This window comes from Cervus elaphus, chromosome 18 (assembly GCF_910594005.1).
Source record: "Cervus elaphus chromosome 18, mCerEla1.1, whole genome shotgun sequence".
NCBI classification, from domain to species: domain Eukaryota; kingdom Metazoa; phylum Chordata; class Mammalia; order Artiodactyla; family Cervidae; genus Cervus; species Cervus elaphus.
Window position 1 is genome coordinate 40,728,260 of NC_057832.1, and position 25,207 is coordinate 40,753,466.

A 25,207-nucleotide genomic window follows, 5' to 3' on the forward strand; every position below is an offset into this window, starting at 1 on the left:
TTAGTTTAAACTTTAATGATTTTGATTTCCCATTTACTTTGGGAATAGCAAAATACTTTGTGTGAAATTTTATACTTTTTAAGGTACTAGCAAACTGATCAAATTTTTCACCTCAATAACCAACCAAACCCTAATTTACAGCAACTGCAAATCTTAGGACTAATAAACTTACTTTGATAAAAATGTAACTTACTTCATGATATACAGATGGTTTGGATAAAGATGGAATCGTAAAACTCAATACTTTACTATGTCCCTGTTTGTCAACTATTTCCTACAAACAAAAGAAAGTGAAAGAAAATGTCTCATAATATTTATTTTTTACACATAAATTTAAATATTTATTTTTTACACATAAATTGTTAGTGAAAATAAAAAAGACCTGAAAAGAAAGGAATTTTAAAGTCAACTAAAATCTTAAACTATGATAATCCATTATTCATAAACATTAGGAGTTAACCTTCTCCTTAAAATGTAAGTAATATAGTTTTAAGGCTGAAATGCAGATGTCTTGTCTTAATTATCTTTGATTTTCCTCATGTAAAAAGTTCCATTTTCTAAATCAATTAACACAGTCCTGAAACATATTACAAAATGATCCTTAAATTATTTTTCCATTTAAAAAAGTACAAACCTTGAGTATGTATCTAAAATATTTAATATAATATTAATATTATATACAAACATTATCAGTAATGCAAACTATATATTAAATCCATGGTGTGAGCTTTGGAGACAGTCCAGATTTTATATAATTATTAGTGGTAGATCTTAATTTAAATCTTTTCTCCAAACTTTTTGTGAAAGTCACAATAATTTATAGACAGTAGCTTTTAAGTTTAAAAAATTAAAAATTTAACACTGATATTTTCAAATATTTCCATTAAAGAATTTAAATGGTCTGATTTTTAAATGGTCTCCAATCAGTAAAAATGTGTATTTACATAATTGTATGTCTGGCCATACAGCCTTTAGCCTCCATAAGGTTATTTTGGGGAGAATGAGCAATGAGTCATCTGATGTAATTAAAAAAACAAACATTAGCTCTACTAAAATGAAAAATAGTTGCTATTATGTATTCATTTTTGCTGATATTTGGCTTTTAAAACATTTTGTTAACTCCATTAAATACAAACCAAATTGTAAACCCCTAGAAGAAGAGCTTCAATGCATCCACTGCTGTGCACATTTCTGCTGGCGGAGACGGCGAGGTAGCACCAAATCAGTTCTGGAAGAAACTGCAGCGTAAATCGAAGCAACTGCTCCTCTCCACTGCGATAGAATTCAAAGAGCTGGTGACAGACAGGTTCCAACAACTGGAAGAAAGACAAAACATTAACTGAAGGATTGGACTGTATTTGAATGACACTGATATATAAAACATAAAGCATTTTCCTGATTGGTAATTACTGAAATATGCAACCATTTCCATTTTTGGCAGCAAGACTATTCACAGCTAACCTAGTTAGTAAACCAGGAATTCTAGTGGAAGGCCAAACTGCAAAGTTAAGTGTATACACAGGTACTCTGTAAAGTTTAAAACATTCTGTAACTCTCAAGTAGCATTGTTATTAAAACTGTATCTTTTTAACGTCCTAAAATAAATAAATTTTCTTCCTTAATATCCTTTCTTCCAGATAAAACATGCCAATATACAAATGACTGGCTACTGAGTTGGAGAAATTGAAATGGGAATCTTAGGTAGTTACTGTCACCCGGCCTTCCTGAGCTTATAATTAGGTAGCATCTGACTCTAATGACTGGTATGTAGAGTAGCTGAATAACATAAAGCCCCTAGATCTAGTTTCTTACTGTAACTATGACTAATTGCCCCTGGACAATCTAAACACCTCTGTCATTTTGTTTTAGACGTCATTTGGACTTACTGATAACCATTTTTCTCCCAACAACCCCACAGGTATTCATTTAATAGAGATGAGTGTATCTTTAAAGCATATACAATAATCACACACAGGTCACCCACAAATATGTCAAGAGATTCACAGGGCTATTTTTCAAACTATTTTTCAAACAGGCTATTATTATACTTTCAGTGAACAGGAGTTCATTCACTTCCTCAACTTAGGCAATAGATTTAGATCAACTTAGGAAACAGATTTTCTACTGCAAATAATTGGAAGGAACAAAAACTGATTTAAAGTGGATGCCTTGATTTCAAAAAAGTTCAATATGTAAAGTAAACTTGATAAAATTAAAGTCAGAATTATTTATGCAAGGTAAAGAAAAAGTTGTACTTCAATAAACATCAACAACAACAAAAATAAACATTGACAAAATTGGTCTTTCCTACTGAAATACTATCTTCTTACAGTTCAAGAACGTATTTCCATCCTCAAAATGGTTGTTAGAGGGCAAGAGGTGTCCACTGTGGCACGGCAAAGGTAACGGGAAACAGAAGGGTCAGAGGCAAAGTAACGCCACTTAAAGACTGCATGAAAAGTTTTTAGGGTAGGAATTAATTTAGAAGAATGAAGAGGTGGGTAGTGGAAGAAAGACTGCTATGGGAATGTTTAGCTTTCAGAACGGAATTTTTTTAAATTTCTTTGTGGACCAGTCCCAATAATCTTGTAAATTATGGTGTGACATTGCTCATCTCTAAATACCCAGGGAATCTTTAATTAAATCAATTAATATAGTCTAACAAATATTTGTAAACTTATAAAACTTTATGCTGAAAATTTATTCAATAGTCTGCATGAGCACATAATCAATTTTAATTAAAACACTCCAAACTGTCTTTTAAATTCGTTTAACATCTAAAACAGAGTTTTGATTTATGAAAGCAGAACCAAACGAAGATAGATTCAAAATGGATGTAGCAGTTACACACTGCAATAAGATTAGATGAAATTAAGTACGTCAAACCATTAGAGATAAATACCAATATTTATGCAGGGTTTTACACTTGCAAAGTACTTTCATATATGTAAACCCATTCAATTCCCACAATATTATAGGGTGCAATGTCTTTACCCTAACAATGTATTCTTTCTACTTAAGCAAATTGAGAGAAAGAAGCTACCAAAACCAGAAATAATCACACAGTTCAGGAAGGTCAGACTGAAGCCAAGACTTTTTAACTACTTTATAAACGTACCTGAAAAATGTCAGAAAAGAATAAGACAACATACAATGTGGGAAACACAGGCAGTATTGAACTTATCTAACCTGATTATATTTGAGACAAATAATGGGGCATTAGAATATGCTGCATTCCTAGTGTCTTGCTCAAATTTTTTAATGTATTTTCTCAAGGAAACATTACTAAACTTGATTAGGTAGGTTTCATAGTACTATTAAGAGAGAATTGTACTTCAAGTATTAATAATTTTGATATGCTAAATGGCCTTCTATAGTCTAATCATCATGTACCTTTTTTACCTTCTAAAATACATTATAAATTCTATAACAACTGAGTTATAAATGAATTTTTACAATCATCCATTCATAAGTAAGAATCTATATCTTAAGAGAATTTTAATGGTAATAAGAAATGTACCATAAAATGCCTTTAAATGACTAAAGAAGATGGGAAAAAGCTAACTTTGGGTAAATTTACAAGAGAATTTTCCAAACTTTTTTTTTCATTGAACAATTACTGAAAATATATGGGTAAGACAAAGATACAGAGAAGTTGGAGGGGACTACTATTTAGGTGCCAGCAGCCAGTGAACTGACTTCTCACTCTGGGCTCCCTATGTTTAGAACACCAAAAAGATTTCATGTGGCCCCTTCAAAAAAAAAAAAAACAGCTGGCTTCCTAACAAACCTAAGCATTTTTAGCCTCTAATCCTATGCCTATCTTAAAGCTACAGTCAATTAAAAGCACCAGTCAAGGAAACTTCACTTCATCCATAAACTGCCTCCTTAGAGTTTCTTAAGCCTGACGCACATACTTACCTCAGGGCCTTTGTGCTGTTTCGTCTCTGGAAAGCTCTTGCCCCCAGTTTTATTTTCTTGCTCTAATTCATTCAGACCTTCATTCAACCATCACCTCCTCAGTCCCAACATATACTTCCCCTACTCTGCTTTCTTATCTTCATAGTTTTACCACTGACATTTTATTATACATTTAGGTGTTTGTTTAATGTTTATCTTACCTACCAGAATATAAGTTCTAATCTATAAGATAAAGAATTTATTCTACTTTGTACATTTCTAAGTGATTTCTGACACATTATTATGTGTTCAATGAATATTTATCAAATGAATTTAACCACATAATGAAAAGGTACTATTTTCAAAAATCCAAATATCAAATTTCCCAGATTTCAAATAAAGTAGAATCAATATTTCAAATGTGCCAAAAGACAATGATATCAACTTTTCAGGAATACTGTATCTCCACATTAAGATACAAAATATTCTAAAGAGCAAAAGGAGACTCTTTGTGACCCCCATGGACTACACAGTCCATGGAATTCTCCAGGCCAGAATACTGGAGTGGGTAGCCGTTCCCTTCTCTAGAGGATCTTCCCAACCCAGGGATCGAACCTAGGTCTCCCACATTGCAGGCGGATTCTTTACCAGCTGAGCCACCAGGGAAGCCCGAAAAGTAGATCATACTGTTATATCTGAGAAATACTTCTGAGTACATTTTAAGACTGAGTTTTCTCTTTAAGAATACAGGATACACACTGTCTTTACAACATTTATCAGGCTAAAAACTAGATTATTTGCTTTTATCCACATGCCATACATTTTGACTTTCCTCACCATTTCCAATCCTTATCTACTTCTACTATGAATGGTAGGATTTATAAGGACCAGAATCTGGGAGTAGAGTTCACTTTATCACTTTCAAACTAAATTTGCTATCTAAAAATGCAAAGGAAATGCAGGAGAGGGGAAGGCAGAGAAAAGCAGCAAGGGCTGGGAAAAACTTACCACCAGAACCAAACTACTAGCTACTCAGATTTCGTGCATTTTCTCAGTCCTCCATATGCTATTCCCTTCAGCTTGCAATGTCCTTTTACTTTTAACTTTCTACACCTGGGAAACGTGTGCAAATCCATCCAGACTCAGTTAAGCATTGTGCTGAAAGTATGTATTTACTTATTTTCTCCCTTTCCTCTTTTGGGACACAGGCCATGTGCTGCTCATCTTTGATGAGTTTTCTGTTTGAGTTTTCTGTTGCCTAGCACTGCAGCTGACACATAATGGACACACAAATATTTGCTGAATGAATAAATGAATGCAGTGACCCAGGTTCTCCAAGATTATCCCCACAGATGGAGAGACAGACAGACACATACATAATACATAGAAAGATGAGCACTAACATGTTCAGAGATGGCTTCGGAATATGGTGATGCTATTTCTTGGCCTGAGAGATGATACATTGGAGCTCATTTTATCATAATTTTTTTTTATTCTGCCATTTTTCTGAATATAAAGTATTCTTACCTTTCTATTCATTTCTCAAAAGGAATCAGTTAAACACTCCAAAATATATATTACAGTTTTAAAAACTCTACTTATCTTACTTTTTAAAATATATGTATTACATTTCACAAGAAGTTAAAAATCAATCAAATGAAAACTATTAGCATGATGAACTCTGAGAGTACTTAGAGTACTTACCTCACTTTGTGGCTCCTGGATAACTTTATAGAGAGATGAAACTAAAGAACTCTTTTCCTTCAAATTTGTAGCATAATTTGGTAAAGATGTTTCCGGTAGCGTCTAAACAAATTTGAAAAATACACTTTACTTTTATGAAATGTCCCAAATAGGTAAATCCAAATACAGAAAGCAGATTGTCAGGGGGAGGGGGAATTGGGAAGAGGTAGAACTGAGAGTGACTAACTAGATACAGATTTTCTTTTGGGGGTGATGGAAATATCCTAGGCTTAGATGATGGTGTTAACGGCACAACATTTTAAAACCAGCAAAAACCTCTGCATTATCACCTGAAAACAGTGAATTTTTCATTATGTGAACAATATCTCAACAAAAAAAATGGTAAAAATAAAACAAAAGATACATTTAATCCTCAACATCAACAGGGATACAAATTAATATCAACAATGCATCTTTGATCAGAGTTTGGAGTTGGAAATAAGAATACGAATCATTTGTAAAGCCAGAGATTTTTTTGTAGCAACATACACGTTACCAATCTCATTAACAGTATTTTATTCTGTTTCTTAATAAACATGTTATGTAAGGATCTAATGTTTCAAACCTTAAAGCCACAGATCATATAATGACTGTTAGGTAAGACTGTTCTCCTTTACAGAACTAGGGGGAAGTTTCTACTTCTTGGAACGGAGAAGAAGATAGCCACACTACCAACAAATTTCCCTAATGCCATTTAAAATGTCAACAACTAACCACAGTTTGGCAGGGTCACCCTTTCAGAAAGGACACCATGACCAGAAAGGAATGGGAAGAGATAAAACTCCAGTAGTAACTCAGACAGTTTTGGGTAAAGGTAGTAGGGAAATCTGAAAACAATAACAACAACAACTTCATTATAACAAATGACAAAAACCTATCCTTCTAGAGTATGACCTTCTTTAACAATTTCTGTCTTCCAAGTCTTTATTTTTTCCTAGGAAAAGTATTTCTATCAACCAACCAACTAATCAACAATGTTCATCCCGCAGCAGATATGATGTCTCAAGATACTCCTAATAGCCATTGTAAGATATACATCATTTCTTCCATGTCCCATATCCTAGTATTTTATGATTTAAAATGGGTTATGGTTAGTGTATATAGGTGTATGTATGCATAAATAGACATAGAAAATCAAACAGCATGTTTATAATAAGGATATTTTATTCATTTTAACTTTACTGTGAATTCCTCAAAGGCAAGAACTATCTTATCTCTCCACCCACAGGATTTAGCACAAGGCCTTGTACTCAAATCTTTGCTGCAGACATTACATAATAGATGAACAAAATAAGAAATAAATACTGTCGCTGTTACTCTTCAGTAGATTCTTGAAAAATAGGTCACATTTCACCTTAGGATATATAAGTGAATAGACTGTTTTTTTAATGTAATAGGACAGTTTTGTTTACCAGAATGGTTAAGTAAATGTGAACTATCTGGGAACCTTCCACCATTCTTCGGGTGGGGAGGAGAGAGTTTCACTGCAACTGCTTACATAAAGAGGAGATTAGGGCTTTCTTCAATATTTCAAAAGCATGTAACAACATTACATCTCCAGGCAACATTCCATTTCTGTTATTTGATCAAGAGTAACCTAATACTGGTGGAATTTATATAAAAGGGAGTAACTGTCAAGTAAACAACAGATGTCTAATTGCCTGGAAGATAATGAACCTAAGCTATATACATAAAACACATTAATGTGTGTGTGTGTGCATGTGTGCACATGTGTGTCTAAACATAAAACTTCAAACTAAGTGAATTGAAAAATAAATCTTAAAAAATGATTAGTGAATAAAAAGATTTTTACATGCACTATCTAGCCTAAACTGAAACAGTCATTAAAAGTGTGAATTACAATTTTCAGTTATGTACCAATTAACCCTCATGAGGTAAAATGTTTTTTGTGAAATAGCCAAAAGTAACAGCACAGTTCTTTTCCGAAAAGACAAGTTCTAGAAAATATTCTGGGCCTAGGCTACTACTGCTAAATGAGAGGAAAGGTCTCCTAAAAAAAATTCTGTCATTATTTCATTTTGTGAATGTGAGAAAAGTTAACTTTTGTCAATAGAAGGAGAGAAAATACAATTGCTGTGTTTATGAACAGTGCTTTGAAAACCTTAAGATCTAAAAGAGCCTATGGATTTAAATATCATTACAACAAACCTTTAAATTTACATTGTACTAGTTCAAAGGTACTGGCCTTCTTAAGTACTAGTTAAGTTTTCTCACTTTGAAGAAGGCAGAACTAGAGACAAAAGAAGTAATAATGGGATAGTATGGTAAGAAATTAGCCTTGGCAAAATTTGAAGACAGATGCTTCATATTAAAGTATCATTTGGCAGATGGCTTTTATAAAATATAAGGAAGTGATACAGGTTAGATGGAAGAGAATTAATGAAGATGGACAGATGGATAGAGAACCAATAAATAAAACAACTCTGACCAACAACACTACATGTAAGACTAGATTTTGAGTCACATATTGTGATTCAGTGACTACCAGAAAATTAAAAAATCTGCTATATAAATCTACACATAACATTAAGAAAAACACAATACAATCTATAAGATAACACTTTATAAATAAGTATTTGAAATATAGAGGTTGAACTAACAACTCATGAAATCTTAAAATAATGAAGTCTGAGTCTAATCACTTTGTTGGTATACTAAGAGAATATTAATGAGGGCCCAAAGCTGGAGTAGATGCTAGTTTGTCCAAAGGCAAAAAAGAAAAAAGAAGAAAAAAAAAAAGCACAACACAAACTACGTCATCTTGTGCATTTGAGAGAATGCTGAGTGAGGTTCAGGCTGCACCCATGGAAAAGTGTAAAGCTAAAATCATCTTCACACACCACCTATTTCAGTTTTCCTGGTGAGGATATTGAAACCCAAAGAAATTATGCAATTTGTCCAACATTGGAAAACCACCTAGAGGAAAAATTTGACTTCTCAGTCTCAAGTACCCTGTACCACTTATTTTATCAATCATGATGACCTTGGCTTATTAGCACCACGGTTATTATTAAATTAAACAACCAAGCAGAAACTCAGATAGAATGACAGATAAATAATCTCTAAATTTTATTTCTTAAATATTTTAACCAAAATATGTAACTAACATCACGAATCATTTCAAAAGACAAGATACTTTAATTTTAAAAGTAAGAGATTTGTTCTTATGTACTTTCCTATTTTCTATTATTTTTAGTATGTTGCTAACCTAGTCTGGTAACCTTAACCTCTTTACCAAACATAAACAGAGCTGAATTCAATGCACATTAACACAAATCAAGATAATTTTCAGAAATGCCTACCATATTAAACCAAAGAGTAGGAAATATCTTCCCTTATACTTGACAAAAATTTGTATCATTTGTTATATCAAATTGACTATATTTACTTTTGGATGGTTAGGGGAAAGTTAAATAACTTTTCAGTTCATGGGGTCCAGGATTTTACTTCTCTTCTCTCAATGAAAAAGTTTACTTCCCAGGAATGGAAGAGAATAAACAAACAGATGATAAGGGAAGAGAATTAGCCATAACTTTCAATTATTTGCCTTAATAGTTGACTCCTCCTCTATGTTCCCCATCCTTCATCATGCCCTCTTGCCACAACTCCCATTTTGAAAAATGGCTTAATGGCTATATTTCCTTTTGCAAATTTTACTTCACCATTAAACAGAAGAATATCCCAGAAGTGGTACTCAGCTGTTAAACTTGACAATTTTCATCAACTTGCCAAAATAAGCATGATAATGAACCATATTAAACTCTCATGAAACAGAAAAAAAGCTTAAAAACACAAGACAACTTATGTAAGAAAAAAAGGCACACACCAGATTTATTCAAACTGTTAAAATATATAGACGGCACTGTATGCAGTGGACTATAGACAGTGAACTTCTATAGGTGCATGCATAACTACATCACTCTATGAATTAGGGGATCCATGGAAAGATAATTTATGACTACAGAAGCTGACAAAATGAAAATCTTTTTCATTCATCAGGATGAGATAACAACAACGGCTACAGCCAGCTACAAAATTAACAGGAAACATTGCTTCTCTCAAGGACATACTACAGCTGAAAAGTGTCATAAAAACTTCCATTAAAAAAAAAATTAGTTTTTAATGGAAGGATAATTGCTTTACAGAATTTTGTTGTTTCCTGTCAAACATCAACAAGAATCAGCCATAGGTATACGTATGTCCTCTCCTTCTCGAACCTCCATTTTTGAATGACTTCTGTATTCTTACTCAGTGAGGAGCTTTCTTATCTAAAATCAGAGATATCAAAAGTTTTGCTTTTTAAACATGTATCGATAAGAATGAAATATCCGACTCCTGCCTGGAGGATATCAGTCACCTAGACACAGAGAACCAGGCTTCAGATTAGGGGTTTCTGAACCCAACATTCCACACAGATGTTAACTTTGTAGTTTCTAAGGACAATATGACCATGGGTCCACTTCACAATCCAGGTCTGATTTTAACCCCATTACACATAGCTCTGCTTTGTCTTGAGCCTATCAAAATACTATTTCATTTAAACTTCATCTGAACACCTTTCCTCCAAATCCTGTAATGATTTTATTTTTTTGTTCAGTGAGATGCCTACACAGTAACTATTGTATGGTGTCCCTCATTGAAGCAAGCTAATAACTCTGACTTTTGTCCAAGGTCTTGGGCTAATCAAGCTAGATAAAAAAACAAAAACCAAAGTGTCAGCCCAAACTTTTCATGGTTCCTGATCAGGAAGTTGACATAATTATGTGTAACAATGAGACAGAGGACAAAAAGAAGGTGGTTAATTGGTTATTGTTTAGTCGCTAAGTCATGCAACCCCTTGGTCTACCACACACCAGGCTCCTCTATATATGGGATTTCCCAGGCAAGAATACTGGAGTGGGTTGCCCTTTCTTTCTTCAGGGGATCTTCCTTACCCAGGGTTCAAACCCATGTCTCTCCTACATTGGCAGGTGGATTCTTTACCACTGAGCAACCAGGGAAGCTCCAGTTTAACTGGTTAAAGAAACATAACTTTAGCTATCATAGAGAAGAGTTCGTAAGATAACCAAACAGAGGTTTTGTTTTTGATCCACTAACCAAAAGTTATATACCCCTTTACAGGCACTGGGTTAGCCAACTAAAGAAAGAGGCACTGATAGAAAGTTGTGCAAGTATCTTCCCATCTTCTGCTCATCGCTGATCACGTCCATTTCCCCTGCCGCCCCAAACGGGGAGAAACATTTCAGCCATGAATCGTTCACGGTGGTTAGGGAGAGTGACATCAACTTTCAGAGACCTGAATCATTCTTTGTGATGTTGCCATAAAAGGGAGAAGACAAACCTTTAAACCACTTGGCAAAGAAATCAATTTCCTCAGAAAGATTATTATGTGTAAATAATTCCCCAATAAGTTTTTTGGAATATTCTTTTGCTTCCACAGATATTTAGCTTTTCAGTCATTAAAAAAGAAAGCCACTGGAATTTAAAACCCAGATAAAACTTCTTTGGAATATAGTTATTATAGTAAAACAGTAAATATTACCTTAAACTCCGACAACCATTCCTCCACAACCCCTTTCTCTGAAGTGAACATCTTTCCACATCTGTTCTAAATCTTCAACCTGAAAATTAACATAGAAAAATGCTAAAATATTTAATACATTTTCTTTATAGTCAGATTACCAAGGATAGAAGTGATCCTATAAAATTTAGCTACTTTTTTATTGAGAAATTAAAAGTTTCAAACATAAATTACTGTTACTATCAAAAATCAATGTATACAAACAGCATTGAAATGCAAGAATCATAACAAAAGTATAAATGATTATAACATGATGAAATTAGCTCTTCAATTTTCATTCAGCTTTTAGTAATGTCAGCTGCAAAACATACTGGACATTTTTCCTTAGTTTAAATTAAATAATTCCAAAGAGATAATGGAACTTAAAAAAACATCTTAAAATTGTGAAAATATAAAAGACATGCATCCAAACGACTTTATAGAAAATTTAATTTGCTTATATTTCAGTTCTTTAGTACAATAACTATCTAGGCAAGCCACTTGGTTTCCTGGAAGCTTAATATTCATAAAACAGAAGTAAAAGTGGTAATATCCAAAATAATGACTATATGCAATAACAGCTATTCATAAGATTGGAATTTACTTAAGTATAAATAATAAAAAAGGAAGTTAAAGGAAATGCAAAACAAATTTATCTCAAGCAAAACTTCTGTCAACATACAATATAGTTTTCTTCACACCTCCATCTGTAAGAGAGTGGACTGTTTCTTGAGGGAAAACTTTATTAGTTCTATCTGAACTTGCTAAATTCCTAAGTCAGGCACAAACCCTGCATTAACCTTCTTAATATTCATCAGAATTATCATGTAGAAGAAACTGAGGCAAAATTGACAGAAACTGAATCTTAATTCTATTCTTACTTGTAGTATAAACTTGGGCAAGTTATTTGCCTTCCTTTTTTCATTCATGAAATAGGAAAACCACAGTACATACTTTCAATGGATTACTGTGAAAATTAAATGAAAAAATGTAAATAAAAGCACCTGGCAATAAAAGTGTTGTTTTACTACGCAATACTATTATTGAAGACGATCAACTCATACAACTTTTGCTTAGTTGTCTATCAAAGTATACAGATACATCTTAAATAAACAACACAGGTTCTTGCAAAGAATACATTCTAATGTTTCTATTGTCTAATTTCTATTAAAAATGGTTAAGAAAATACATACATTTGTTGATTCATTTATTCATATATGAAGAATTACTTGAGAGATATACATTTTACTTTTTTAGGATTAAAAAATAGCCCTTTTATTATTCTAAATTTTATCCTTTGATCAAGCCAAACTATTAAAAAACCACATTATTTGTACTGTATTATTCATTTTATAGTACTGTTCATTCACATAAACCACACTTTGAGTTTATGCCCAAAATGTTATGAAAACCCTGCTTGATCATATGTTATCCCCTTTAAAATTCAAAGGAGCAAAATATTCACATCCTTGGTTTTCAATTCAATGAAAAATTCTCCTTTAGAGTAACTGGTTTGCTTTTATATTATGGATACTGTGAATCTCCTAGCAGATTCTCTTTGCTTTGATTTTAATAAAATGGGAGTCAAAGTTTCTGCCCTAACTCTACCCACAAAAAAGTGGCTAGGATTAATTCTATTTATAATATTATATTACACACGTTCCCTTATTTTCTTTCTACCTAGATCTACTTTTTTTTTTATCCTGTTATACACATTTGTGAAGCAAAATGAAGCAAGGTAAATATAAGTACACATGAGTTTTCTTTTTTACTTATCCATTGCTCATCTAGTAAATTAAGACAGAAAGCAATCACAAATAGAACCAGAAGTTACAAAGAATTGGGAAGATAAAATTTTTACAAAAGTTCAAAATAATTCTCTAATTAAAATTAACTTTTAAAAGGTTAAAATCAAGGGGGATATGCAAAAGGATTGAGAATAGTCAAAGCAATCTTAAAGAACAGCAGTGCTGGAGGACTTGGACTTCTAAATATTAAGGCTTACTACAAAACTTACTAAAAGCATGGTAATTAAGCCAGTGTGGTATTATCATATTATTACTATCAATAAAACCCAATGGAACAGAGCAGAATGGCTAGAAAGAGACCTATACATACATGATGATCTGACCTATGACCAAAATGACTATGTAATGCAGTAGGGAAAGAGTAATCTTTATAAAAAATGGGGTTAGGTCAACTAGACAGCTACATGGAATAGGGGGTAGAAAGAGAACCATAACTAACTAGCTAACACCATATGCAAAAGGCAGTTGCAGTTGGATCACAGATCTAATTTTAAAAAGCAAAACAAAGCTTTTAGAACATAAAAGAATACCTTCAAAACCTTGGGGTAGGCAAAAAAAAAAAAAATTAAACAAGAGACACAGAAGCACTAATCATGAAGGGATTGTTATAAATTGGACTCCATTAAAAGAATTTCTGTCTGCCAACAAATGAATGGATAAGGAAAATACGATATACACACAAACATACAATGGAATATTATTCAGCCTTCAAAAGAAGGAAATTCTGCCATTTGCAACAACATGGATGAATCTGGGAATCTTACGCTAAGTTAAATAACCCAGACACATAAAGACAAATACTTCAAGGTCTCACTTGTGTGTAGAATAAGTCAAACTCATGTTAACAGAGAGTAAAGTCATGGTTTCCAGGGGCTGGGAGGGGGGAGGGTGGGGGGTGGAGGAATGTGGAGATGCTGGCCAAAGGGTACAAATTTTCAGTTATAAGATTAGTAAGTTCTGGTAACCTAATGGGCAGCATAGTAACCATGCTAATAAAATAATGTATACTTGAAATTTGCTAATAAAATAATGTATACTTGAAATCTGTTAGGAGGGTAGATTTTAAGTGTTCTCACTACACACATAAAAATTGGTAATTATGTGTAGTGATAGATTTGTTAATTACCTTGATTGTGGTATAACAAAACATCATGTATACCTTAAATACATAATTATTTGGCAATCATATCTCAGTAAAACGGGGGCAGGGGAAAGGAAGAACTTCTAGTCACCAGAAGATACCACTAAGTGAATGAAAAGGCAAAACCAGAGTGGGAGAAGATACTAACAATTCTGTCAAAAGTCTCATATTCAGAAATAGAAGGAATTCATCAATTATTAAGAAAAAGGCAGAAAATTCAATAGGAAAAGCAAACACATCACTTATCCAAATGGAAATATAATATATGAAAGGTACTCAAGATTGTTAGTCATCAGGGAAATATCACACACTCACACACACACACACACACACACACACACACACGGTGAGAATGTAAGAGACAATACTAAATGTTGAAAAAGATATGAAGCAATCAGAATATTCATACACAGTTGGCATGAATGTAAATTGATACAGCATCTTGGAAAAACTTTGTTAATACCCTCTAATTGAACACATGTACACTCTAACAATTTCATGCATAAAAATATACCTTACAGAAATGTGGATGTATGTCTCTGAAAGATGTGTTCAGGAACATTCAGAGTAGCAGTTTTTATAAATAGTCAAAAACTAGAAAGAAACCAAATGTCCACCAAGAGTAGAAATGATAAATTATAGTATATCATACATGGAGTTCTATACAACAATGACAATAAACAAACTGTAACTACATTAAGGTCACAATATTGGGAAATGGAAGGAAAAAAATATGAGTACATGCTATATAATTACATTTATATAAACTTGCAGAACAGGCAAAATTAATCAATTGTGTTAAAAGTTAGGAGAGTGGCTATTCTTGAAGGAGTTAATTCTTGGGTTCTAGTAATTGAGATAAGAGCTGGTTATACAAGAGTGTTCATTTTGTGAAAATTCAGCAAACTGAACAGATGATTTGTGCATTTTTCTGTGTGTATATTACTTAAAGCTATGTTTTTTTCTAGTAGTCATGTATGGATGTGAGTTGGACCATAAAGAAGACTGAGCGAGGAAGAATTGATGCTTTTGAATTTGGGGGTTGCAGAAGACTCTTCAGAGTCCCTTGGACTACAAGAATATCAAATCAGACAATCCTAAGGAAATCAACCCTGAATATTCACTGGAAGGACTGTTGCTAAAGCTGAAGTTCTAACACTTTGGCCACCTGATGCGAAGAGTTGACTCACTGGAAACGACCCTGATGCTGGGAGAGACTGAGGGCAGGAGGAAAACGGGGGCGACAGATGATGAGATGGTTGGATGGCATCACCGACTCAATGGACATATGAGTCTGAGCAAACTCCTGGAGATAATGGAGGACAGAGGAGCCTGGCATGCTACAGTCCAAAGCGTCAGACACAACATAGAAACTGAACAACAGCAAATTACACAGTAGTAACACCAGACCACCCCGCGCCTCTTATTCACTTGCTAGAGGTCAAATGGGAGCCCTCAACCGCAGATCTAGGTTTACATGAATACTCAGTGAAACTGTCCCTCCGCATGCTTCTCTGCCTTCCTCTGCAGAGCCCAAAAGAACAGCCCTCCAGAGCACCTCCTCTGCCCTGAACCCTCACGGCCCCACCACCACTTCTCACAGCAGGTCCATCAGGATTAATGTCATTTTCCCTCCCCCTGTTGATGTCAGGAACCACTAGAAACTACAGCTCCCAGGTTACACTTGCACATGTTCATAGCTCTTTGCAGGCCCTCTATTTCATCCCCATCTCCTATTCCACTCTAATTCTGGAAGGAAGTTCTCTTTCGCTGAGCCTTCTGAAATTAACAATCTGTCACCAGCAAAACCCTCTAAACCCTCAACAGTTTTCTGAATGTCACTTTCTTCTTGTTCTAACAAGAAGCCTGGCTCTTCTCTGAAGATACCCGCTTTCCCTGAAAGCTTCTCAAAGAGTGACTGCCTTTCCTCTCATATCCCTGGAAGAAACCACTGGCCCTAAACGTAATATTACCATTTCAGATCAATCTCCCTCTCTCCCATCCACCCAACGCTGTTCCAAAACGCATGTAGCTGTCATCTATCAATCAATCCCTCCCCTCCAGTCATCCCTCTCCTTCATTTCTAGATGATTTTAGCTCGGCTCATTGTCATGCTTTCAAATTACTCTTATTTAATATCTTAGGGTTTTTTCTTCTCACTCAGTGAACTCTTAATTCCTAAAAATCTCCTCCAGCAATACTGTCTTCTTCCCTGTCTCAGCAACTCAGTCATATGATTATAACCTAAACCAAAAATTCAGGTCAGGACCATTTTTTAAAATATTTTAAATATTAGTATTAATTCATTGAGCTGACCTGAGAGAACACCCAACAGTCAAAGCTGGAACAACTTGAACAACAGAACAAACAACATAGTAGTGAATTATTATCCAAAGTATAAAATAAATATACAAGTCCATATTGAAATAAATAAATGACTAAATAAACAAATATCAAAGAAGAAGAGACAAGCCTTGCTTTCAGATAATATATGTAGATACGTCCCTCTCCAGAAAGTTTAGTCCATGTCTCCCTATGGACCAAAATGGGCTGGTCATAGTGATTTGCTTCCAAAGATGAGTATTGAGAAGGGGAAAACAGTAACTTTATAGCGGAGAAATCTGATAAACACTGGCTTGACCAAGGTTAACAATACCCATGATGGCATCTGAATATCATGTACCCTTGATATGATGAGAAAGGCACTTACTTTATCTCTGTGATATTACTTCTAAAAAGCAATAAACCCAGTATGATCATGATACAAACATTAGAGGAAACTTAATTTTGGAGACATTTTACAAAATATCTGAACTATATTCCTCAAAATGAACAAGGTCATGAAAAATCAAAAATACCGAGAGACTCTAATAGGCCAGAGAGCCTAAGGTGACACTACACGACCATAAATGCAATATGGTCACCTGGACTGGATCATATTGAACAGAACAGAAAAGGGACAGTTCACCAAAAAAAAAAAAAAAGCCCTGGTGAATTTCTAATTAAGACTGAAATTTAGTTAACAGCAATGTAATAGTAATGACAAATATACAATGATAACATGACATTAGGAGAAACTGAAACTGGGTGTGGAGTACACAGGAATTCTCTGTACGATCTTTGCAACTTTTCTAGAAATTCAAAATTGTTTAAAAATTATTGAAGCTCTGATGTATTTCTATTCTAGGATCCAATCCAAAAGATACTGTATTCAAAAACAAACCATTAAAGTACATCAACACACAAGCACATATTCATATCTTCTGATAACGTTCTACACCATTTGTTATTAAAGCTTCAATTTCAATACTTTCATAATACTTCATTATGCAAGGGCTTCGCAAACCTAAGGAGCAAATTCTCTTCCATTACACCTTACTCTCTCCACTAACCGGAGGTGACAAAAAAGCTAATTTATGAAGAGATTTCTTATCTAGTTGCTGAAAGTTAAAAAAAGGGAAATAATTATAGTACTAAATTACAAACATGAATGAAAATTCAAATCATGTTTACTTATCATTAGTCGTGTTTTAAGCACAGTAATAAACTCAAGCATTTTCGTTGTCTTTCCATGGGGTCAAAAATCCTCAGCACAATATAGAAATATTTTTAATTAAATTTGTAATTTCATAGAAATATTTAACTATACCATAAAATTATAAAAAGTAAAAATTTCAACTGGCATTCATGCAGTTTTAAATTACCAAGTCAAGCCAGTTTGAAACAAATCTAAATACGATAAAGCTTATAAATTCTTTTAGATGACAAGTTTTTTAAAATTTCATAAAAGGAAAAAGTATATTAAGAAAAATAGAAAATGTACAAATATTTAAAATGAGACCGGAAACAATAATGCATTATACAAGGAAGTGGTTAATGGAATTTTATAAAATGTAGAATAAGTATCTAGAGAAACAGAAGATGAAAAAGCAAGAGTGTGTGCCAGCTGAGAGAAGTTTTTCTTTGTCCTTCCCACACATTGCAACACTCTAAAAAATCTCTCCATTAGTCCTGGCTTCCCTGATGAATAACAGTTATGACTAAAGGTACGACTAACGACTAGCTAGGACAAGAAGTAAACGGACCACAAAATTGAAACAGGGTTTTAAAAACTATTTCTGTCTACCAGCACTCAGCAAGAAGCTCTCTACAGTCGCTATCTCACCCCCACATTTCATATCTAAGATGTAATCTTTTAACATTTATGGCAGTCTTGATTATGTAACTTTGAAGTTTTAGAAAACTAATTAGATATCTCAAGTAATATTTTAAAATATATTCTCACACTAAAAAAAAATCTTTATTCTTCTTAAAGGCAAAAGGAACAAAATTAGGTATTTCATACTGTGTAACTAACTTCCTATTTTTCTCAAACATATCTTGGAAAAGAATATTTAAAATTGTATTAGAAAGCTTGCTAAGATTCAATGCAGTAGATCACAGAGTTAGTCTGTGTGAAATTAATTTTTTATATTTTCAGTATGTAATAAAACATTTATAAATCTCTTATTCTTTAGTCGCTGCATTATATTTTAATTTTAACCCTGATAATGATTCCTGAATTCCTCAAGAAACTTTCCAGAAAACATATCATAAAAGTGTTGTCACAAAAAGTCTATACCTTATTACATTTTACTCTCATCCAATTAAGGAAGAACACAAAAAGAAAAAAGAATACTTACAATTTTCACTGCAAAACTCTAAAAAATATATTTACTATTATTTCTCATGCATCATGAAGTATTAACTAGAAATTAATACTGAATCTTCTAAAACCATTTGCTTTATATGTCATGAAAATCAAGTTTCTATAAATCTAAAGAATAAACAAATTTCTGTGGGCAGATAATAACATATCACAAAGTTTTAACTTTTCTGTACTATGAAATAGGGCCATTACAAGTAAATTAAGTGCTATCAGATTATCAAGATTCTTAGTTGAATTTTAGGAAAACAGAGCAGAACGAAATGTTCAGATTATGTTATAGAATAAACTTAGTTTAATCTCAGTGATTTTACTGCTTAGAAAATGACCAACAACTGGAGAGTTCTATGAAACAGGGGCACCTGGTGTTGCTTGAAAAGAAGTGGTGCTGGCTGCCTCGTGTCCACGTGTGTTCTCAAGTGAGCAGCTTCCTCTCAGGGCACGGGGGGAATAGAATTTACAGCCATAGCAGAGGTGTCGGAAATCTTTCCAAAGACCCATAACTTAGGCCTATTTTCCCCACAAATCAAAAATATCTGGTTATTAAAAACAGAGCAGAGATTTTGACTATGGCAAATGTCTTTCGAATTCAGCATCTTTTGCCTACCTCAAGGACAAATACAACTGTGCTGGGATAACCAAAGTATTATGGCAACCAGGCCAGTGTATTTCTTTTGTGAAAGGTAGGACAACTGGAAGAAAGGTAGCAATCCCTCTTCTCATTCCCCACTTTCAGCTTCCTATTCTTCTCAAAACTTCCAGGACTTCAGAAGAATCTTTTGTCCGGGGAAAGGATATCTGATTTGAACTCAAATAATGTAAGTGAGGAAAAAAAAAAAATTTTGTCAATAACAACTTTGGTATCTGGACTGTCCCCATGAGCCGCTCTCACCAAAAGAATGCAGTGAACACATGCTGCGACTTGATCTGCAGCTTTCACTTTTTTTTCTCAATTGGGGAATAATTGTTTTACAGTATTGTGTTGGTTTCTGCCATACATCAACATGACTCAGCCACAGGTAGACATACGTCCATACATCCCCCCTCTTGAACACCCCTCATATCTCCCTGCTCATCCCACCCCCGCAGTTGTCACAAGGGCACTGGGTTGAGCTCAGTTTACTGTGTTACACAGCAAATTCCCACCTGCTATCTATTTCACACATGGAAAATGTATATGCTTCCCTGGTGGCTCATGCAATGCAAGAACCCCAAGTTCGATCCCCAGTCAGGAAGATTTCCTGGAGAAAGGAATGGCAACGCACTCCAGTATTCTTGCCTGGAGAATCTCATGGACAGAGGAACCTGGTGGGCTACAGTCCACGGGGTTGCAAAGAATCAGACACATCCGAGCAAATTTCACTTTCACTTTTTTCACTTTTCAAATTATATGTTCCCATGCTATTCTCTCAATTTGTCCTACCCTTTCCCTCCCCAAGTCCACAAGTCTGTTCTCTATGTCTACATCACCATTATGCAGCTTCCACTTTCATGTGTTTAGAATCCAGCCACCATACCATCATGAAAAGTTGCAAGGGAAAGAACCGAGACCCTGGCTGAGAGTCAGTACCAAGTACCAGCCACAAGACTGAGCCATTTGGATATTCCAACCAAGCCAAGCCTCCAGATGACTATAGCTTCAGCTGACAACATGAAGCAGATCTGCCATGCTATAATTAATCTAGTCAAGCTCGGATTTGTGAGAGATCAAAAATACTTGCTGTTTGAAGCCACTAAATTTGGGGATGATTTGTTAGGCAGCAACAGATAACCAGAACACCATCTTAATCAAATATCTAGGGTATACCTTTTTCATACAAGGCAGTGTGCTCTTATTAGAGAATATCAGATTTTTCAAAACATGATCCCTGCCATCAAGGAATTAGATTTTTCTCTAAAAAGTTGTAGTAAAACTTATTATAAATGGGACATAACCTATGAATGTTCAATTAACATGTTTACATTTTGCTAATGTATACTTTCTGCCTATCCTACTGTTAATGATGAGACATTGTGATATAGTTGGCCAGAATTCAAAGTTTGGAAAAGTCCATAGCCACAAAGCAAAACAAAACTCAATTAATAACTATCTTATCTTAAATGCTATGCTTAATCAACAGAGCCAGCTTATCAGAGTAACCATCACAGTCATCAATACACTATGTAAAAGTTGCTTTTATTCATTAGGTATAAACTATTTCATTTTGTACATATCCTTATACCAGCACCTCTGGATTTTCCTAAGACATCAAATGATTTCACTTAAATTTTCAGTTAAAAAAATGATGTTGCATCTTGGTTTTCTTCTTTATAGTACTGCTTGTTGTTTAATTGCTAAGTTGTGTCTGACTCTTTTTGCGACCCCATGGGTTGTAGCCCGCCAGGCTCCTCTGTCCATGGGATTTCCCAGGCAAGAATCCTGGAGTAAGTTGCCATTTCCTTCTCCAGGGAATCTTCCCAACCTAGGGATCAAACCTGCATCTTCTGCATTGACAGGTGGGTTCTTTACCAATAAGCCACCAGGGAAACCCTCTTTATAGTATAGGAAAAGGGAAAAAGGAAAGAGAAGTTGCTCAGTCGTGTCCGACTCATTGTGACCCTGTGGACTGTAGCCTACCAGGCTCCTCTGTCCATGGGATTTTCCAGGCAAAAGTACTGGAGAGGGTTGCCATTTCCTTCTCCAGGGGATGTTCCCGACCAGGTATCGAACCTGGGTCTCCCGCATTGCAGCAGACTCTTTACCCTCTAAGCCACCAGGGAAGCCTCTTTACAGTATAGATCTTTGCAAATTTTGAAATAATAAAAAATTTTAAATGATACAATAGTGATTCAGGTTTGATAGAACAATTAATTAATAACCCTTATTATTGGAAGCCCCAATGTAAATTTTAACAGAAAACATACAATTTCCAAAATTATAGACTATGATAGATTTTTCATCTGTCTAGGATTTTATAAAGTCTCATGAAAATTGAAAGGTAAACTAGAAAAATTCTTAAAGTCCCTGCTCATCCTACATCGATATATAGATTAATTATTCAAAAAAAAGTTGAGTAAAATGTTATAACAATGTACCATCTTAAAGTTACAGAAAGGGATATATGCATAAGACTACAAAACCCAAGTGTCCAATAGCCACATCTCAAAGCACAGGATGAACACAGGCTGCTTTCAGAGTGATGATGTTCCATTCTTTATTTGCTGAATGCCTTTCTAACTTACTCATCTTGTCTATGTCCCCTATAGCTATCCTAGTCCTATCACAACTTTTATGCTCCAGACACATACTCTCCTCCGCACCACATCAGCATTTCTCAATTCCCAAAACTAAATTCTTCAAGTAATTCTCTGTACCAGTTCCTTATTTTGATCCTGCCCACAACTCAAAGCCAACCTGGAAACTGGCCAACCTGAGGACAGATATCTCCACTTGGTCCAACAGTTGAGATCAAAGATATAGACAAATATAGATGCAAGTTTATTTTGAAGGGGCTTTGTGTGCGCAAAAACAGTAAACATATCTAGAATCTACTACAGATATAATATCCCAGGAGAAATCTAACAAGCTGAATACCAGGACACAACATTTCAATCAGGAAAACCTAATTTTTTTTTTAAACTTCCCTTTGAAATCATGTCTCACAGAAAGATCTCATATGCTTAGAGTCAGTTAAACCTCCAGACTTTTTTCATACAAACTGTTTCCAAACCAGGTCACTCCTATCTTATACTTAACCAATCAATTCTTAAGAATCTAAGTGACAATTTAGCATTTTAGATTGATTCACACATCACAGATACATAAACATCTGCTCAGTGAATGAATAAGTGAGCAAACCTTTGAAACTTTGCTGATTTGGGCCCTGAATTCCATTGTTTTTTAAATATAACATTTACCTTGTTATATTAGCTCTCCATCATAGCTGACATCATAGCATACAATAAAAGTGATCCTGAAGGCAAGGAATTTTGTACTAGAGGAAAAGTAAGGAAATGGGGTTAGAGATATGTTGTAAAGCTATCCACATGTAAGAAATTATTAGTGCAATAAAAATAAGTAACTTTTCCCAAAGTAGACACAGGCTAAGTACAGAAGGCACCAAACTAAGTACATATACATGATAAAAATCTATTTTCAATGTTTAGAACGGAGAAGGAATAGGGGCCTAGGCTGAACAAAGTTCCAGATCAGCCAATGAAATAGGAATCTCTGAAACAGATAACAGGAGAAATATCAAGGAGAAAATCAAAGTATACAAGAATTATAACAATGAATCTTATGACTGTGTAAGAAGACAACAAAGAAAACAAATAGTTCCAATGAAATGAAAGCACTGAAAGCCAGCGCTTTCATTGGGATCTAATAGAGAAAAAGGGAAAAAAAAAAATGACATAGGCAATATAGTCAGAGAGTTTTTACAATTAAAACACAAGAAAAATTACTTTTGCTTGTTGTCAATGAAGACAATTCCATTAAAATGGAAATTTTCCAGTTCTTATAATCAAGAAACTCAGTGAAAGTTGCAGTCATGGCCAACTCTTTGGGACCCCATGGACTATACAGTCCCAGGAATTCTCCAGGTCAGAATACTGGAGTGGGTAGCCCTTCTCCTCTCCAGGGGATCTTCCCAACCCAGGGATCGAACCCAGGTCTCCCACATTGCAGGGGGATTTTTTATCAATTGAGCCACAAGGGAAGCCCAAGAATACTGGAGTGGGTTGCCATTTCCTTCCCCAGGGCATCTTCCCAATCCCGGGATTAAACCCGGGTCTCCCACATTGCACGCAGGCTCTTTACTGTCTGAGCCACTAGGGAAGCCCCCTCATTGGCTTTAACCAGAGAAAATGACCTTGAACTTAAAGTATCAATGCTTTTCAGTTCCTTTTTTAAAATCTTATTTATTTATTTTTGGCTGTGCTGAAACTTCGTTGCTGCAAGAGGGCTTTCTCTAGTTGCGGTAAACGGACTTCTCACTGCAGTGGCTTCCCTTGTTGCAGCTGATGGATACTAGACATGCCAAGTCAGCAGTTGGCAGCACACAGGCTTAATTGCCCCACAGCATGTGGAATCTTCCCAGACCAGGGATCCAGCCTGTGTCCTCTGCACTGGCAGGTGGATTCTCAACCACTGTACCACCAGGGAAGTCCTCAGTTTCTTTTAAACCAACAACCTACTTTATGCATTGCTTGATGCAGAAATCATACTAACAAGATGCTAGAAGTATGGCACAGTAATAGCTGGTATTACAAGACTATAATGAAAAGAATTTTTATACACCAGAACATTCTTAGTCTTTACAAATAAAAACATAAGGTTTCTTAAAAAATAAAGCCCTTTGGTTAAGAACTTTCCATTTGCCTGCCAGATGATTTCTTATACCTATAATTAAGTGGCTGGTTTCAATTTGTTAATCAAATAAAGTACAAATTATTTTGGAAGATTAAGAAAAAGTTTTTGCTCTTCATTTTGTTCAGTTATGTCCAACTCTTTGTGACCCCATGGACTGCAGCACACCAGGCTTCCCTGTCCTTCACCATCTCCTGGAGCTTGCTCAAACTCATGTCCATTCAGCCGGTGATGGCATCTGACCATCGCATTCTCTGTCGCCCCCTTCTCCTCCTGCCCTCAACCTTTCCTAGCATCAGGGTCTTTTCCAATGAGTTGGCTCTTCGCATCTGGTGGCCAAAAGATCTGTAAGATTATTTTTTTTAATTACAAATCACCAGAAAAGAGAATATTATGAAGAACTTCACCACTAGTGTACATAACTTTAAAAGTTTAAGACTGTATGGTAATTACAGGCAAAGTTCAGTTCAGATACTAGAAGCAGGAATATGTACAGTCAAGTATTCAATAAAGATTTGTTGAATAGAGAAATAAATTTCATCCTTCATAATGCCTGTCAAACATGCCATCTGCTCTCCATCTCTACGGCAACACCCTCAGTCTCGGTTTTTATTGCCTCTGTAGGCTCCAATCACACAGCCTTCCTGCTCCTGTTTCTTCTCCAGGGCACTATACATATTACCACCAAACTAATCTTCCTAAAACACTGCTTTTCTCCTGAAACATACTATGACACTTTTCCATATTGTATTTGTCAGATCTTCTACCTCTTCAAGCTCCCCTTATAATACAGCCACAATTTATCTATCTAAATTTTACTTACTGCTGTTCTCCAAAATGCATCTTGTCATTCCAACCTCCATGCCTGCCTATGCCTTTCCTCTCTACTGTATCTTCCTTTTATGCCTCAGTTTTTTATAGCCTTCCCAGGAAATACTCAGGGCCTGCATTGATGAAGGGCTGGCAAGGCAAACTGTCAGGA

The 25,207-nt window shown here is 34.8% G+C and overlaps 1 protein-coding gene across 2 annotated transcripts in view; it reads right to left on the reverse strand.

Annotated features, from left to right (window-relative positions):
* The window catches only part of FAM126A (family with sequence similarity 126 member A), an 89,924-nt gene that overhangs the window by 39,121 nt on the left and 25,596 nt on the right, over positions 1-25,207 (reverse strand). For both annotated transcript variants that reach the window (XM_043871858.1, XM_043871859.1), the window contains exons 2-5: positions 11,207-11,285; positions 5,605-5,706; positions 1,137-1,316; positions 194-274 (exon numbers count right to left, since the gene is read on the reverse strand). In XM_043871858.1, the coding sequence (XP_043727793.1) occupies positions 194-274; positions 1,137-1,316; positions 5,605-5,706; positions 11,207-11,257 (414 nt within the window). In that variant the 5' untranslated portion in view covers positions 11,258-11,285. The remainder of the gene's footprint in view (positions 1-193; positions 275-1,136; positions 1,317-5,604; positions 5,707-11,206; positions 11,286-25,207) is intronic.